The 19,903-nt window shown below is 37.3% G+C and overlaps 2 protein-coding genes across 2 annotated transcripts in view; both read right to left on the reverse strand.

The window, feature by feature from the left end:
- Nucleotides 1–1,943, reverse strand: part of LOC112047385 (interferon-related developmental regulator 1) — a 17,280-nt gene extending 15,337 nt beyond the window's left edge. The window contains exons 1-2 of the mRNA XM_052882623.1: nucleotides 1,864–1,943; nucleotides 1,679–1,725 (exon numbers count right to left, since the gene is read on the reverse strand). Of these exons, the coding sequence (XP_052738583.1) occupies nucleotides 1,679–1,725; nucleotides 1,864–1,943 (127 nt within the window). The remainder of the gene's footprint in view (nucleotides 1–1,678; nucleotides 1,726–1,863) is intronic.
- A 3,164-nt stretch (nucleotides 1,944–5,107) lies between these two features.
- LOC112047394 (uncharacterized) lies at nucleotides 5,108–6,157 on the reverse strand. Its single transcript, XM_024084508.2, has one exon. The coding sequence runs from the start codon at nucleotides 6,124–6,126 to the stop codon at nucleotides 5,356–5,358; it is 771 nt and encodes a 256-aa protein (XP_023940276.1). The 5' UTR covers nucleotides 6,127–6,157; the 3' UTR covers nucleotides 5,108–5,355.
- Between the last annotated feature and the right edge of the window lie 13,746 nt (nucleotides 6,158–19,903).

The raw sequence follows: 19,903 nt of genomic DNA on the forward strand, positions 1-19,903 counted from the left end.
CAGGAACTATGTAGGGTCAAACCACAGGTAGTTATACAGAAATGTACAATGAAAAGGATGGCTATTTTGCTGATACAGTACTATAGTTTTATCATTCAAAATTGAAAATGATTTGTGAATACATTAATTATGATAACATGAATAAAATATAATCTATAGTAATATTATAAAGCTGAAGTTTGTTTGTTTGATTGCGCTAATCTCAAGAACTGGTCGGAATTGAAAATTCTTTCAGTGTTAGATAGCCCATTTATTAAGGGCTATATGCTACATATTATCTCCATATTTTTACGGAAGGGGAACCACGTGGGTGAAATCGCGGGGGCGTCAGCTAGTTTTTAATATTTTTACATTCAGGCTTTCAAATCATAAGTTTCATAATATTAATACAAGCACTCTATATATATATCATACAGTTTTATTGCACTGGAATGTTGTTTTACCTTCAATATGTCTGCAAAGGTCAGTCATTTATCAACCAAAAAACAAAATAAGATTTATAAACAGATAACAATAATATGCATGACTTATTAACTCCGGCTTAGTGGTCGGCTGTAAAAAAATAAGCCTGTCTCTACAAAAACTACATCAAGTTTTATATCACTAAAATTCCTAAGTTATGACCAGACAAAGTGTTAGCTGCTTATGTGCGTGACAAACACATTCCAGACATAACATCTAATATTCTCTCCTAATTACATCTAATGTTCTCTCCTAATTAATTTACAATTTAAGGAGACAGCCTGAAAGTGGTGCCGTAGAAGGTTAACTAGAGTTGGACATGTAATGCAGATGTCAAGGGGTTAATTTTTGCAGAAGCTTACTGTCTTGTCTCAATCTCTTTATTTCAAGAGTTAAATTTTATATGGTACTATTTTCAGTCTATTTGATTGTTCCATTACAGGTCAAACTCTCCTTTTTATAGGATTTGTGTGAAGATTTGGAGCTGGGCCTAGCACATCTCTCTACTTGTTTGTGGGCTTTAATAGTAATAACTTAACCATGTATGTTAAATGACTATCAGTTGTAATAAAGGCAGGGACTAGCTTCACATGCTATGCCCCTGCATCCAGCGAATCTGGATCTGCAACTTGTTTGATGTTGTAAGTCCGCCTGGTGGGGATCAACCAACACTGTGCTTTCCAGTGCATGGTCACCATTCCACCACCCTGGGACCTCAAAGACCACTCAAATCAAATCAAAGACACTGGCCTCTTTGAACTCATGATTCAAAGTAATTAGGCTAACCACTTTATAACCAAGGAAAGGTTTACAAGGTGTAGTTTAGGCTGTATGTATGGAAGCAATCAGCCACCCAGATTTTAGCATAAAGTACATTTCACAATAACCTCTTGGGAATAGGGTTTATTTCGCGTAGAATAAAACATAACTTAGAGCATAAACATACTACTCTGTCCAACTGTATAGTATACATTAAAAATTGCACAATAAATTTAAGACATTGTGGAAAATATAAGAAATTGCATTAAATAGATTGAACTCTACTCACAAATGTATTTCATCAAATTAACAAATTCAATAATGTATTTTTTAATGTATCAGTCATATTACACAACCTATTTTCCTGAAGAATTTTAATTTGTGATAAAATGTTTATAAACATAACAAACATTAAAATATTTCTGTGTAGTAATAACATTATGTAATTTTGAATTACCTGAAGGTCGAATTTGTATAACTTTTTTATGTATTGGAAGCAATGTACTTGAGATGTTTTAGTTGGCAATAGGTTATGGTTATGTGTGAAATTATGAAAGTGAATGTTCTCTACGGCTAGCGAACAAGGAAGTACTCGCAAGGTTATAATTTTCTTTGTTTTGCAAGCATATGGCTTCTTGTTACGATCGCAAATACAACCCGTCAAAATATACGTGGTGACATGCGAACGTTAACTGCAGCACAAGGTCGCCGCGTGATCTCATTCTTGGCAAATCTCAACCACAAGTCCATACCGATGGAAACTAATGAAGAATACATGAAAAACTCACCGAATTTTCCTTTTTCTTTCCTTTAGGCATGGTGATCGCAGATTCTGGAAACTTACGATAAAAATAAAAAATATTCACTAGTTTTAAATTAACTACGTTTCTCACTTAATCAAGACGGAGAAAGTATGATATATCAGTTCTTATTATATAACGATTTGGGCACCGAATGTAACATAAAACTAAAATTTCAGAAAAACTTTTTAACATGTTTAACCGTATTACATGCACACTCGACCCCACTTGTTTGCGCAATGGCGTCTGACTCTGACAGCTTGTCGTTGTCATTTTATGGAGCGCGCGGGGAATAGAATTCCGCCATCTTTGACGTCATTTTCGTGGAAGTGTTGTCGCATAAATTTATACAACTACCTAAGTGATAATATGTCTATGCAATTTCAAAGGTTATTAGATCGTTAATTATTGGCATTGTTTACAGAAACGATATTTAGATTTTTTCGAGGTGATTATTTAATATCAAAAGCAATAATTTCCAAGTGATAGATATAGTATAATTTTCCAACTTACCCTCTTATATTAGAATGGCAACATTGAATTATACTTTCCGTGGTGCAATAATTTGTTGATTCGAATGTAGCGCAGGAAAATGTTATGAATTTTTTGCTGATTCACCAGCAGCTGGTAGCAAACAAAAATAAACTCAAAGGCTAGAGATATTAATTGCGCAATGTTTATCAACAACAGTATTGCTTAATGTTACTTAGCTGGCTGTGTTCTTCATAACTAGGTACACAATTCCTATAAATATTGTGCCATTCTTACATTCAATATTTGTTGTGTTTATTTTTTCTTATTTTCTTTTTTTTTGTAAAGTATTAGATTTAATTAAGTATTTTAATTTAGTCCACAAAGAACTCCTATAATTTCGCCATGTCTGTCTGTCCGTCCGAGGCTTAGTTCAGACTAATAATAAATACTAGAAAGATTTGCATCAGTATGTACATTACAGAAATGTCGACAAAGTCATTAAATAAAATCTTAAAAAATATTTTTTTAAGATATTTATCTCCACTTAAAATGGGGATTATTTTTTACCCCACATAGTGCTATTTACTGTTGGATACAGGGGCGTAGCTACCGCAGTATCAGCCGTATCAATGGTACGGGGCCCCGGACTACAGGGCCCCTTAACCTGTGAAAGCAACAATTTGTAAAGTACCTAATCTACAATGATACTTAATCTGTGGTGCTTCCCGGAAAAAAAACCTAAATAACTGCAGAAATGACAAAAGTATAAAAAGCAATACTTTATGGTAAAAAAGTAAGGGTAGAGTAATTCAAAAATTAAAGAGATTTTTCGGGATTTGCCTCTTGTCTATTGACCCAACAAATTTAGATACAGGGTGCCTCTAAGGCACGCTACGCCACTGGCTTGGATAGGTCTTAAAAATCCCGATCGGATCCCGATCGATCCCGCATGTGTGCATTTTAAGAAATTAAATATCACGTGCCTCAAACGCTGAACAAACAAAACCTGCATAGCTACCTCAGAATTTTCTTAATTTTCTACGTGTGTGAAGTCTGCCAATCGGCGTTGGGCCAGCGTGGTAGACTACTAGCCTAACCCCTCTCGTACTGAGATAAGACTGGTGCTCAACAGTGAACCGAAAATGGATTGATAATGATGATGATGATGACTTTAAAAAAGTACTGCATACAAATTCTGTTGGTAATTGATGAGGAAGTAGTTATAACTCAGAGTCTGATAAAACTACAAATCTAAAGTTTGGCATGGGTGTAAATATTAAACACGTCTATAAAATGTGAAAAAAAAAAACATTTTTCACTACTCTTGCTCAAAAACACTGTCATATTACCACTCCACAGCGGGGCTAAACAAGCATTTTAACCTCTAGGGGCTAAAGTAATTTTGTTTTTTAATTCTAGTCTGTTACGAGTACTAGCCAAGTACTAGCCTACTATACAACGAAGGAGGTTTTATTCGAAAATAGAATCATTATAAGTAGGGCCCTGATTGTTTTGAAAAATAAATAAAAAACTTTAAATTGGAATGAAATGCAGCGTTCTTGTCTGTGGAATGCGTTTATTTTTTATTTAATTTTTATTGAGTTGAGAATAGAGCGAGATTTGATTTGATTTTCTTATGTGAAAAAAATAAAATTAAAAAGCGAGAATTTAAAAAAACAATTGGCATGAATAATACACACTTATTTTACACAATAATTGTAAATTTGTGACCGTAACGTACAAATTTTTCAACATTAATTGTTATTGTTGTCTTCATCTAGTGAGAATTTTGATCCTAATTTGGAGATGGATGAAATTTTCAATCTGTTACCATCAAAGTCCAGACGCATTTGCTTAAATACTTACCTACGAAAAATTTAATAAGTGAAGAAAACAACAACGAATGGATTCACTTACGAAAGGAGTTTTTTAAACTATTATCTCCCACATTTACCTCACATACTTCATTATTCATCTTCACAGTAGTCGGAAATTATGTTACCGGGTAAAAGCATGTCCCTTAATATCTAAAATTGTAGACTTTGTACATTTAATTTTCAATTAAAATAAATCATTGAATATTGAACTAAACTATTTTATTTTCTCGTAATCGTAGTGAAAAGCAGAGTGTAACACGTGGGGCTAAACCCATTATAAACTCGGTTTCTATTTAGGCGGCTCTCTCCTACGTCTCGGGCCCTAAAAATACCTCGTATATAATGGGTCTTTTTAGCCCCTTGTATGACAATCTACTATTGGGGTTCTTGCCCTACATGAGTTAGAATTATTTTTTCGTTTATCCAATATTTTATTTTATCGTTGGATAGGTCTTCAGAAATATTGTGTGTATGACACCATCGTTCTTCATGTTTTTCTTTATACAGAACCCTTCACTGCGCGTAGCCCGATATTCACTTTGCTGTTTTTTTTCAATTGTTTTACTGTTATTAGTTAATTATATGTTTAATTGTATTTTGATTGCATAAGTTAAAATAAATACAATTACTTACATATTTTTCTTTTTTGATTGATTAATTGCCGAAGACTCCACGGGATCTTAGTGGGTGGGTTTCATTTTACAATTTGGATGTCGTATGATTAAATAAGAAAAGCGATTTATAACTACTTATATTTCATACATCATATTTATATTTTGAAAAAATGTAGAGATCTATATTATGTATACCTACCTAAATAAGAATATACACCTATTTTTTTGATTTGATTATATCTTATTAAAGTGATAAAGCATAATAATAAAAATTACATCTTTTACTCGTATAATATTTCACATTTGCTTCGAGGAACTTATTACTTATCTGATAATTTCATTGGCAATTCAATCATATCATAAAATATTTCACAACTTTAACAAATATAAACTTAATATACAAACAAATATGGAATGCACTTTCAATATGTCAGATTTATTTCTTTGTTCTTGCGGCCTCTCGTCTTGACCTCCGTAGTCTTTCCATCGCGCCTTCTCTTGATTGGAACCGTAGAGCTTGCCAAATTTGAATTCAGCACATTGAACAGTCACCGTAGGTGGTATTCCTAGGAACAGCAATCTCGAACTATATTTCTTCAAAACCGTTGAACCTCGCAAATCCTCCAATTCCCTACCGTTTATGTACCAGCGAAGTTCCGTGTCAGGCGCTCCCCTACAGTACGCTTTCATTTCTTCACCTTCTCCAAATTGCTCGGCTAATCCTTCGAGCAAAGGCTTCCTATGCACATGCCCGTGGACTTCCATATACGCTTTTCTGCTTGCGAATCTGTAAGGCGGCGCATCACGTTCTATGTCACATTTGTATAAGCCTGTAGCATCTTCTGTCAAAGCTCCGAGCTTGAGACGGCAAGCTGTCGGTCCACAAGCGATGAGCTCGACTCTTCCTACGCCGAGGATAGGAAAGGACCTCGTTGTTGGGGCCGAACCAGGTTTGTATCTGAAGAACTCATGGACACCTTTAAACCAGTTGAGTAGAGTGAAGTTGGCGTCGTATCTGCACTCTATTTCCACTTCTTCTTGCCCTGGGGGCACCGTTTCAGGGACTATCAGGTGGGTTATGTTGAAAGGGCGAGCTTGTACCAAGATGCTCGCGAAAAAGACGAGAGCAATCAGTAGCATGGCGTCGAGGCGCGCGCGCGCACTACACTGATCCCTGTTCCCTGACGCGTCCTTAATTAAACAGTTTATTAAACTCCAACACTTAACCGTTCAACGGTTCCCGGCAGGATCAAGTTTTAGGGGAACTTTTTTCCAACTGCAATTGATATACAAACGTGAAATTAGATTTCGCTAGGGGGTGGTATTTAATTTGGGCGGATATCTTTTGAGCAATTAGTAACGGAGTGCTCCGGTCGTCATAATTGACAGGATTAAATTAGCTGTTATGAGAATTGAGTGGAATTTTGTAATGTCCCATCGCCCTCGTTACATTTTGTATTGGTGTTAAATTGTTGGTGAGATAATGGTTTTCTATTTATAAACTTTCATAGTTTGAATTAGCTGCAGCTGTTCGAGTTGAACACAATATTTTTGCTTTTGCAATTTTGCGAGCTGAGCGCCTCATACATCTTTGCGCTGGTAAGAGTAGAGTGAGAATAGATTACAGAGAATAGCGAAGGAGCACTTCGCAATACGTTCGTTCGTTCTTTATCAACCCACATTCGGCTCACTGCTTAATTCGTGTCTCTCAGAATGATAGCGGCTAAGCCAATAGTCCACCACGCTGGCCCAATGCAGATTGGCAGACTTCACACACGCAAAGAATTAGAAAATTCTCAGGTATGCAGGTTTCCTCGTGATGTTTTCCTTCACCGTTCGCAATACGTAATATGGTCCTATTTTAGTTATATGTTTTTAAAAAATAAAGCCATGTGCCATGTTGATCTCATATGATATAAGGTAGGTACATAAATATATCTACCTAATATACCTACTCCTATAATAAAATAATTCTGCCTCATTGGTCCAGTGGTTAGCCTATTATAGTATCGGATCAGGAGGTCCTAGGTTTGAATCCTGGATTTTATCATAACCTTCATATAAGAAATTTTTAGATAAGACATCTCAATTCTCACCAAAAATAAAGATGGTGTTACGTTCCCGTGCGTCGGAGAAAACGTTAAACCGTCGTTCCTGGACATTATCAGTAACATCTGATGAGTTTAACTATAACACTTTATGCCCACCAACCCGCACTGCAGCAACGTGGTGGACCTAAGATTCTCGCTGGTGATATATATTCCTCGAAGGGAGGCCTGACTGGGTCGTTAAAATAGGCTAATAATGATGGATGATGACAATAAAATTTAGTCAACAAGACCGTCGCCAGTGGAGGGTTGAAGGTGCCGGCACTTTGTAAAATTACAGACGAAATGTGTCATCAATTTCGCGAGCTAGATTGATATAATCCGTTGAACACCTACCTACTCGTAGCTTCTATTACGACATTATACGTTGGTACTTCCGTTCTAGAAGCCGTGATAGCCCAGTGATAACCTCTGCCTTTTAGTCGGAGGGCGTAGGTTCGAATCTGGTCATGAGCATGCATTCCGAATGGGCCCTATGGAGACTAAATACTTAATATTATTAGGATTTTTGTTATTATGATTCTACGTATCAACAATGGTAACACATTTTAGTTGTAGTCGGTTGTATTTTATTTAAAAAAGTTTATAATAGACTAGCGGACGCCCGCGACTTCGTCCGTCTGGAATTCAGTTTTTCACAAATCCTTCGGAAACCATTGATTTTTCCGGGATTGAAAGTAGCCTATGTATTCATTCAGAGTAAAATCTATTCAGTTATCATTTTAGCATGTCCCTATGTGTTGTGTATTAGTATTTTCGTATATTCCTCTGTGGCGCCTAAACTGTTCATCCGATTTTGATGAATAAGGTCTGATTTGGTCTTCCAGAAAGAATCCGGATGGCCGAAGTGACTCCAGCGGGGACCAGCACTATAGGACAATAAAAATCAGCAATATTATGGCCAAAAGATAGAGAAATAAGAAGAAAAAGTACCTATCTAGATGAGACCTGTAGTTTTTGGTCATCTATACGGTTTCTAACGATGCTGAAACTTTTGGAACTCAACATATCTCAAGCCAAAGTAGCTATGTGGTAGGTACGTATTTTGTAAGCAAAATCTTCCACTACACAAGCCACTTGGTTGAGTTAGCCGGGTCATTATTTTTATAAGGATTTATAGCCAATTTCCTACCCTTTTCGTAGAATTTTCATATCAAATACTTAACTACGAGTACGTTGGTCCAGGATTATTCCAAAACATTCATTTGCAGACATGAATCCAGTTTTTGCTATGGAGAAGAATACTGATTACTAACCGACAATCCGCAGTTTCACCCACGTAGTTCCCGTTCCCGTGAGAATATGTGGTAATAGAATTTTCAAAACCGGTTCAGTATATCCAGGCATTACCTCCTACAATACCATAAACTTTATCTATACTTATAATAAATCTGTAGAGAGGTCAATTCTGTACATAAAATATATTTCCAAAATAACTATCAGGAGGTGATTAGTGATCGATACTGATGCCAAAAATGCAATCAGTAAAATTTTTGTCTGTCTGTCTGCCTGTCTGTCTGTCTGTATGTTCTTTATAGAAACAAAAACTACTGGACGGATTTTAACGAAACTTGGTACAATTATTCTACATACTCCTGGGCAGGTTATAGTATACTTTTCATTACGCTGCGATCAATAGGAGCAGAGAGCATTCCCAAGGTATGATTCTCGCACCGCTTCTTTAAAATAATTCTATTTATTATCGTTATATTATAATTTTTCTTAAAACTAGATTGGCACGGGATATCATAATAAACTCCTTGTGTACAACAAGCACATCATCGTTATGATGGTGTGTATGTTAATTTACAAAAACAGTGATAGTTATGATTGTAAAATCTGCTATCCTCAGGCAGGACTGATAGGTACCGTTTTTAACCAACTGAAGCGAAGATTGATGCCGAGTTTAAGCTGAGCCCAGCCTGGGGTCACACCGAGCGACCATCTCGAGTGCCCACGCGTCTCGGAAGCAAGACATTACAATTTTATTAGCGGTAATACTCTTAAGTGTTATCAGCCTAATTGAATAATGCATCGCTATAGTGACCGCGGCTTTATTATAATAGAACAATAGCTTGGCGCTCGGGTTTGTTTACTATTTGCTTACGCTTTTTTATGCGATTTATATTTCACTAGCGAAGGCCTCGCGGTTTTACCAGCATAGTTGCCGTTCCCGTGGGAATACGGAAATAAAATATAGTCTTCCAGAAAGAATCCGGATGGCCGAAGTGACTCCAGCGGGGACCAGCACTATAGGACAATAAAAATCAGCAATATTATGGCCAAAAGATAGAGAAATAAGAAGAAAAAGTACCTATCTAGATGAGACCTGTAGTTTTTGGTCATCTATACGGTTTCTAACGATGCTGAAACTTTTGGAACTCAACATATCTCAAGCCAAAGTAGCTATGTGGTAGGTACGTATTTTGTAAGCAAAATCTTCCACTACACAAGCCACTTGGTTGAGTTAGCCGGGTCATTATTTTTATAAGGATTTATAGCCAATTTCCTACCCTTTTCGTAGAATTTTCATATCAAATACTTAACTACGAGTACGTTGGTCCAGGATTATTCCAAAACATTCATTTGCAGACATGAATCCAGTTTTTGCTATGGAGAAGAATACTGATTACTAACCGACAATCCGCAGTTTCACCCACGTAGTTCCCGTTCCCGTGAGAATATGTGGTAATAGAATTTTCAAAACCGGTTCAGTATATCCAGGCATTACCTCCTACAATACCATAAACTTTATCTATACTTATAATAAATCTGTAGAGAGGTCAATTCTGTACATAAAATATATTTCCAAAATAACTATCAGGAGGTGATTAGTGATCGATACTGATGCCAAAAATGCAATCAGTAAAATTTTTGTCTGTCTGTCTGCCTGTCTGTCTGTCTGTATGTTCTTTATAGAAACAAAAACTACTGGACGGATTTTAACGAAACTTGGTACAATTATTCTACATACTCCTGGGCAGGTTATAGTATACTTTTCATTACGCTGCGATCAATAGGAGCAGAGAGCATTCCCAAGGTATGATTCTCGCACCGCTTCTTTAAAATAATTCTATTTATTATCGTTATATTATAATTTTTCTTAAAACTAGATTGGCACGGGATATCATAATAAACTCCTTGTGTACAACAAGCACATCATCGTTATGATGGTGTGTATGTTAATTTACAAAAACAGTGATAGTTATGATTGTAAAATCTGCTATCCTCAGGCAGGACTGATAGGTACCGTTTTTAACCAACTGAAGCGAAGATTGATGCCGAGTTTAAGCTGAGCCCAGCCTGGGGTCACACCGAGCGACCATCTCGAGTGCCCACGCGTCTCGGAAGCAAGACATTACAATTTTATTAGCGGTAATACTCTTAAGTGTTATCAGCCTAATTGAATAATGCATCGCTATAGTGACCGCGGCTTTATTATAATAGAACAATAGCTTGGCGCTCGGGTTTGTTTACTATTTGCTTACGCTTTTTTATGCGATTTATATTTCACTAGCGAAGGCCTCGCGGTTTTACCAGCATAGTTGCCGTTCCCGTGGGAATACGGAAATAAAATATAGTCTATAACACTCGTAAATAACGTGGTTTCTATTGGAAATATAATTTCTAGTTACTTATTCTGGACTCTGTTTGTTAAATCTATGATATTTCTAGACCCAGGATTCGAACCCAGAACCTCGTGATCCGAAACCACACAGGCTGTAACCTGGTACCATATAACCATAACCACTGGAACGAGGCAGTTTAAAAAATTACATTTTCCATGTCATAATCTAGGTACCTACACTAATTCCATCTATATCACAAAGTTATCCATTCCTTACAGCTCTTTACCACAGGGGTAAACCGTGCTACAATTTTTTTTTAATTTTTAAATAGTTCCGTTTCATGACATTAGCTACAAAAATTCGGGCTTCTTTATATGAGACAATCTAGGAGTTCACGCCGAGACCAAATCTAGGAGGCCATGCCAAAATCCAATTACATAATTATTATTTACTAAGTTTTGTTATTTTTTTTATTTATTTTGCCACGGTCGTAGAAAAAGCATTGTATACCACTGCACGTAATTAGCGTTTGTAGCACTCGTGCTGTTTATTGTGCAATTCGGCTTCACTTCATTGCACAAAAACATTCATGCTACAATGGTCCCCATGGCATCAATAACTATTTCATAATCGACTGAAAGTTATAAAATAGGTACCTACGACCTATCTACATAATTTATTATCCTTCGAAAACTAAAGGCACTAAAGCCTATTCATCCGGTTTACGGGCAAAACCAGGGTTTAAAACCCTGGCGAGCTCTTTTATACCTTCCTAATACAGTTTATTTATTTATTTAGTCCACCAGTGACTGTTGCAGCATTTAAAACACAAACACAAGGCTCTGCACAATCAAATGAAGGTAGACACGCCATGCACATTTCCGTAATCTATACTTATAATAAACTAGCGGACGCCCGCGACTTCGTCCGCGTAAATTTCGATGTCAACTTTACTACTACCCCTACTCTACCCTACCACTACCCCAACCCTACTCCTACACCCACCCTACCCCAAAGCTACCCCTACCTTACCTACACCCTACCCCTACCCTCCCTGTACCCTATCCCTTTCCTACCCCTATCCCACCCGTACCCCTATCTCACGCCTATCCTACCCCTACCCTACCACTTCCCTATCCTACCCGTACCTCTACCCTACCACTACCCTACCTCTACCCCTACCCTACCACTACCCTAAACCCGACCCTAAACCTACCCTACCGCTACACTACCCCTACGCTTCCCTACCCGTACCCTACTTTACCCTGTAACTTCTCTACCTTACTCCTACCCTTAGCAAAATCGGTCCAGTCCTTCGAGAGTGGTGGTATGACCAAGAGAAATAGAGACTTCTATGCCAATAATATAGCGGTAAAGTTCGTGTGGTTGTAGGAGGTAATCTCTGGATCTACTGGATCGATTTGGAAAATTGTTTTACCAATAGAAAGCTACGTTATTTGCGAGTGTCATAGGCTATGTTTGATCCCCATATTCACACGGGAACGGGAACTACGTAAATGAAAGCGCCGGGCGTTATATAGCGGAATTTCTGCGTCTTTTAGAAATTTTGTATTATCTCCGAAACTACTTAAGTAATTAACATACTGTAAAGGGCAAATCTTATCTCCATAATATCCTTGTGATTATTAAATATTTTATTTTAATAAGAATTAAAGTTTAGTTGTATAAATAATGACGTAAACCTAAGTATATAAAATTAATAATTTTTAAAACACAAAATGTACTATAACTTCTAATATATAGAAGATAGATATATGGTGTCGCGGACTTTTTTGTAGAACTTTTAAAGATACATAAGGTCTCCATACATTAATTTCAATTTTACACAATAGTTAAGGCAGCGCATGCGAATAAGTCTGTTAAAGAGGATTTTCAGTCCGACCTGTATGACAAAAACTGTGATAACTCGGCTAATATATACGATGCCAATATAAAATATAGCCTATAGCACTCCCCGATAATGTAGCATTCTACTGGTGAAAGAATTTTTAAAATCGGACCAGTAGTTCCGAAGATTACCCCATTTAAAAAATGTGACAAACTTACAAACTTACAAACTTTACCTCTTTATAATATTAGTATAGATCTGTAGAGAGGTCAAATCTGTACATGAAATATATTTCCAAAATAACTATCAGGGGGTGATTAGTGATCGATACTGATGCCAAAAATGCAATCAATAAAATTTTTGTCTGTCTGTATGTTCCTTATAGAAACAAAAACTACTGGACGGATTTTAACGAAACTTGGTACAATTATTCTAGATACTCCTGGGCAGGTTATAGTATACTTTTCATCACGCTACGATCAATAGGAGCAGAGCAGTGAAGAGAAATGTTGAGAAAACGGGAGAAGTTACTCCATTTTTTAAGCTTCCGTCGCGTGTACATCCTTAATGGTTAAGGCTACATAGAAATCATGTATGACGGATATGTTCTCCTTAAAATTATATAAAAAAAACACAACAGCATATATATCTATCTTTTATGGTTGACTCACAATAACACGTGTAACTCCCGATAGCTTAGCAGTTCGAAGCTTTCTAATTATATTTGTCTACTCTTATGTTTATAGGGGGTATCTAAAGTAGGGGTAGGGTGGGGGTAGGGTAGTGGTAAGGTAGGGATAGAGTAGGGTAGGGGTTGGGTAGAGGTAGGATACAGGTAGTTGAAAGTTTACATTGACTTTCACGCGGACGAAGTCGCGGGCGTCCGCTAGTATTAAAATAAATAAACGATTACATAAAATCAGTTTACATAAGAAAAAAAAATACATTTTACAGTAACAAGAAAAGGAAACATTTTACAACTAGGTACTATTTAAATATACTATATAATATAAAAAATAAAATGGAATTGGTAAAAACAAAAAGAAAATTTAGTTTATCAAATCTAGTAAAACTAACTTGCGATATGTCCTTGAGTCTATGTGGATATCTATAGACCGACTAAGTGCGTTATATAATTTACATAGCCTAGGCATAGTAGAATAGGCGCCAAAAACAGTTCTAGTGCGTTGCGGTACGAGTAAAGTAATAGCTTTGCGAGTTGAGTATGAACTGACTGAAATACAGACATTATTTTGTATAGCTACAATACTAAGCTGAGTGTAAGGCAGGTTGAGTTGTTATTACCGGATGCAGCGGACTGCCGTGGTCTACAGTTGACTTGAGCCTCGGCTATCATCTCTGAATTGACTTTAATGATGCTTTTTAATGTAATTTGATGCTTGTAATGTTACTAATAGAATAAACTAAGAGAGTAAGATCCTTAAGAGTAATAGTAACAACCAGGGGCTTAGCTACCGCCGTAGCAGCCATATCTATATTATAAAACTGAAGAGTTTTTTTATTTGGTCGAATGCGCTAATATCAGGAACTGGCCGATTTGAAAAATTCTTTCAGTGTTAGATAGCCCATTTTTTGAGGAAGGCTATAGGCTAAATTTTATACCCGTGTTCCTACAGGAACGGGAACCACGCGGGTGAAACCGTACGGCGTCAGCTAGTCAATGTTCGGTGACATATGTCACCGAACTACAGGGGCATTTACGTGTGAAAGCCAAAGTTAGTAAAATGTAACCACAATCTCACTAAATCTGGTGCTTCCCGGAAAATAAAGAAACAAAATGCAGAGACAAAAGTCAAAAAAAGGAATCTCTTTTGTTTCCCCGGGGTAGGCGTGCGCTCAAATGTTGAAAACATCCTAATACCCACCCCTACATAGGTTAAGTCACTGTAATTTTTGTTTCTTTTGTAAGAAACCTTTATCCTTAATTTGGGCCTCTGCTGCTCTGGACTCGGTGGAACGCCGAGGTAGAAGGCTCATCGGTAACGAGGCGCTAACTAATGCAACAACTCTGATCCGCACTGCGAAGTTATGGAATGCCTTTCCGAATTCCGTTTTCCCTACCACCTATAACATAGGTATATTCACGTGAAGAGTGAATAGGCATCTGCTAGGCAAGCGCGCTTCACCACAGGCTGCATCATCGCTTACTGTCAAGCATGATTGCAGCCAAGCGCTAGCCTATAAATTTAAAAAAAAAAAGCCCGCCCAACTAATTTTGATACAGGGCCCCTTCAGGCTTCAATGCACGCTACGCCAATGGCTTACTGCTATGTTTATTTCTTCAGCCTAATAGTATCGCCTTGTACATTTATGTATTCTGTGATTCCGTTTGAAGGGTTCAGTAGTCGGTAAAATTGAAGATTAAATTAATACCTTTGCTTAACAGTGCCATCGGCATGTTTCACTTAACAAATAAGTAGGTAGGCTACTTCCCACTACCTTCTTGATGTCGTCTGCTGGATGAGAAAGGCGGAGGATCGTGTGTTGGCGCGCTCTCGGAAAGACCTACGTCCAGCGGTGGATGGATACAGGCTGTCGATTGTATAGGTAGGTAGGTACTTCATTATCGTCATTATCAACCCGTTTTGACGGCCTACTCAAGGGCGTTTTGACGGCCTACCTAAACCTTCTTATAGAAGAGAGCTAAACCTACCACGCTGGTTCAATGCGGATTTGCGGATTTCTTCTAGGTTGGTACATATAGAGAAGATTTTTTAAATATAAATACTTAAGTCATCAGGTTCCTTTCAACAAAAATAATTATCCTTCTATGCCTCGGTACTTAGGTGGTAGCCGGTAGGTCACCTAGCAGTTCTAAACTGGAACATTATTTTAGTTTTTTTAAACTATGGGTACATAAGATGAATCAGAAAACTATTTAGAGGTTTCTATTAAATTACATGCGTCATATTCTACGGAACCGTTGATGTGATTTAAATTAGTCATAGCTGTTGTTTGTTCATAAAACGCGCTTTACACTCGCGGTACGAATTCACGCCGTGAACTCCTCACAAACAGTGTACATGGACATTCACACCCGCAAAGTTTGATTCGCAAGAAGATAAAATGGCTGCTGACGAATTTCTGAAGTTATTTAGAAGATAATAATAATAAGCTGCGAACGCTTCGGTACATGTGGTTCACGACTCCATTTGCGGCGTGAGTGTAGAGCGCGCCTTAAATAAAAAAGCTGCTGTTGGTAAAGCGCCATCTGACAGTGCTTTTTTGAACTATGATGGATGCGTTGTTAGTATTGTTTAGCAAGTAGTTCAAAGTGGTGAGTATAGATGGCGCTACATAAGGTCTGAAAAAATAATTGAAATATTGTGGTCAGTGAATGTGATTTATTAAAGAATTTCTACGTTTCATTAAAAATTTCATATTTATATTAGTGTTATACTATCAATATTTATAGCTAATTTAGACATATGTATTTTATTGTATTACTAACACTCTTGTACTCGTAGTAGGCACTAAGCTTCTTGCAAAGGCACTAGGAACTATGTAAAACGTTGAATGTGATGAAAATAGTTACAAACCATGCTACAATTCGTTGCAATAAGAGTTTCTGGCGGGCTACAAGATGAAATACCTATTATACCTTACAAGTTGTATAGAGGAAATTGGAGGTCTTTGTTAAACTTTGGCGATTCGAGTTCGGACTATGTGTACAGCTCTTGCAGATTAACTTGACACCAGCACGGCTATTCTCTAACTATGATTTGTATAACTCGAAAGTGCGAGTTTCGAATTCACCGCTATCTGTTTCATTCTATAGTATCGAGTTAAACAGAGAGAGAGGTGACACTTGTGAGTTATACAAATATCGTTACAGAGTAAGCCTAGCTGCTATGAATGATGTTTGTACTGTGTTATTTTTGTTGTGTTTTGTAGCCAGGTGTCAAGTTAATGCGCACGAGTAATTTTAGTAATTTTGTTGGTAATTAAGTACAGAGATGAGTATAATGTCAAGTTTTCTGCACGTTGATCCAGTGGGAGTCTATGAGTCCTGAGTTGGGCTATGAAATATCAAATTTTTTAATAATAAATTTCAGTACGTCTTTCAGTCTATAACTGCAAACATAGTTGTCTATTTCTTGTCTGTATTTTTCCTTTTCTCTTTCTTTTCCTTTTCTCCTATGACTCAGCGATACTCTTCCAGTTATTTGCCTTTCCAAACAAGCCCGGAGTTGGAAATTGGTAATATTACATGGAGAGGCACAATTATCCGCCCTATTTAATATGACGTGAGTATATTAAAGTGGGCGGACAATTGTACATCTGAGTATATTCCTTATGCCGGATGTACTAATAGTATAGTTCGGAAAGGAAATATTTTGTAATACAAACAATTTCTAAGAACACACCACGAGCGAGGAATCCAATGTCTGCGTATAATTCGTGTGTAGACTGGAGGCTCCAGATTTCATTATCACTTATGAATGGAAATCCGAACGCTGTCTGTGTTTGCGTGCGTCACGCGACCTCGCGTGTACGACCCGTCGGCATCCTCATTGTCTGATCTCACAACCTTGGTTGCAACGTTAACGCAACGACGAAATACTTTTTTAATAAATACTACGTGAGTACGACACATTGGCAGCCTCACTATCTGAACCCAATCAGAATGCAACGTTGATGCAACGATGAATTATGTTTTTAGACTATTAAGTAGAGTTTTTGTGACTTATAAAGAGCTTATCAGGGGAAGCATTACAACTCTATTTCTGCCGCTGTACGTTACGTTATGGTGTTACGGTTTGAAGGGCAAACAACTGTCACTTCAAATACAGACTATTAAACTACTATAATCTCATTATGATATTTCAGACACTAGCATAAAAAGAATAGGAAAGAAGTATAATTAGTAAGAATTGGATTCGCTTTCATACAGGAAATAGAAGTACGAGTATGAATTTATTACATACCATGGTTTTTGCTGCACTATGGTTAGGTTTCGGTTTAACTTCGATAGATTATAATTATTATAGGACTCAAAAGAGATGTAAATATAAGAAAACTATTGTCGAACAAAGGTTATGATTTACAACACTTGTCAGGACAACTTAATTAACAAATCAAACTGTAACCAAAATAAGACCCTAGAATGGCAGAGAATGACCTTGAGTGGAGTCACGTACTTGTGAACGATGTGAGTAGGGTTAAAGGATCCTTTGACTGTATACAAACACTCCCCTTTTCCACTCAAGTCACTCTCCCCGCCTATCCCAAGTAACCCATAAAGAATTACACAACAAGAGATGTGGACGGCTCGAACGCCACGAGCACACTGAAGTCGACACTAGATCGAGCGACGTCACTGTCACAGATTACTATTTCCTACACTATTTATTAACAACATGTAAATTTAAAAGCGGCAAACGCGGCGATAACATAATATACCGAAAAATAACACGTTAAATTGTAATCAGTAATTTAATTCACAATATATCGCCAGATTACAATATCGCGAGTTAGATTATAAACTAACGTATTTTACAATTTAACGGTAACATAAACATTGAAAATAATAATATTTACAGAATAAAATGTGTTTTAAGAAACAACGTCGAACGCGTCTTAGAGAATAGTAGCATAAGCGAGCGCTACAAGCGTCCACGTCGGGAATATTCAACAAAACGTTCAACGGTTGTAAGACGGTACATCTTGATATGTGGCCGCTTGGACGACGTTCTTGTAATATGAAATGTACAGAACGGACTTTGAACTGAATAGCTTCACTGTAAATGGATAGACTATAGTATGCGCATTATCATCTGAGTCGTCCGGTCATAAAAGTCAAAAAAGATAGGAATGTGCAGCGCGCCTACCTGCGCACCCTAATTATCGATAAACGGCTACCTGCGCACGTGCTAATGATGAGTCAATAATGATTTGGACGATTCTGATTGGTCGGTTTCTAATGTAATTGCATTGCGTATTTTTTTTGCTATAAATGTGTTTACTGCAATTAAATAAATACATTCATGTGTTACTCGTTGCGCACTATGGATACTAATATATAATAAATTTGGCAGAAGACGAAGATTCTGATGATGAAGACTCAGATGAAGATTAATTTTATTTAGTTAATAATTATATAATATGAAATATGTATTATATTAAATCAAATATTGTTAATTTTTTTAATTTTGTGAACAAGATACGATAATAAACTTTACTTATCGATAATATGTCTTTCATTGTTACACCCTTCACTAGACGGCTCCATAAGACCCATAAGTGCAAGCGAGATAGATATAGAGAAATGATTTATGGCCCTAAGACTCAGTTGTTAATGCTATTAGTATAAGGACCAGGTGGACTGACGACATCAAGCGAGTCAGTATCGTGATGTTTGGAAGTCCCTACAAAAGGTCTATGTCCTGCAGTGGACGTCCATTGGCTGATACGATGATGATGATTTATGATGAAGGACCAGAGGTCATGGGTTTGATCCCCACCCGCTGGATTATTGTCTTACTCACTCTTACGTCCTAACTCCCAAGTCCTAACAGTCTTTGGGTTCATTGAAGTGGATCAGGTTTATTGGTCTTATTTATTTTGTTTCATCATTACCAACCCATATTCGGCTCACTGCTGAGCTCGAGTCTCCTCTCAGGATGAGAGGGGTAGGTCAATAGTCCACCACGCTGGCCCAATGCGGATTGGCAGACTTCACACATGCAGAGAATTAAGAAAATTATCTGATGTGTAGGTTTTCTCACGATGTTTTCCTTCATCGTTTGAGATACGTGATATTTAATTTCTTAAAATGCACATAACTAAAATGTTGGAGGTGCATGCCCCGGACCGGATTTGAACCCACACCCTCCGCAATCGGAGGCAGAGGTCATATCCATTGGGCTATCACGGCTCTTATTTAAATTAATGTATGGGATTGCGAGATAAAAGGCCATATGTTATGATTGTGTAGGCTAAGGGTGCTTTTCCACCAATGATGGGCTATGCTACGTTGCTATGGATGCGCTTGATATCCACAAATCATATTTATTGGTGCACATAGCTTAGCACTGGTGGAAACGGATTCAACTAACATATGTTTTTTTTTTTATATTTATGTATGGATGCGTGCTATGGATGCCTGAAATGGATGCGTGCTGTCGATACATCGCATTCGTAGCTCGAGCTACGCATCTTTCTCGCGCAGCTACATAGCTTAGTTTTGGTGGAAGCTGTTCACATATTTTCGTAGCGTAGATTTTACATCGCAGCATAGCGGCATAGCACATCTCTACTGGAAAAGCACCCTAAAGCTTCACAGCTCCAGAAAACCGCAGATTTCAATATTTGATATGAATTAAAAACAATTATAATATGGCCTCATTAGCTCAACGGTAAGAGCGGTT

This window comes from Bicyclus anynana, chromosome 7 (assembly GCF_947172395.1).
Source record: "Bicyclus anynana chromosome 7, ilBicAnyn1.1, whole genome shotgun sequence".
Lineage (NCBI taxonomy): Eukaryota > Metazoa > Arthropoda > Insecta > Lepidoptera > Nymphalidae > Bicyclus > Bicyclus anynana.

Excerpts from the sequence above, each read along its gene's own strand:
- LOC112047394 (XM_024084508.2), bottom strand. The coding sequence starts at position 6,126 with ATGCTACTGATTGCTCTCGTCTTTTTCGCGAGCATCTTGGTACAAGCT.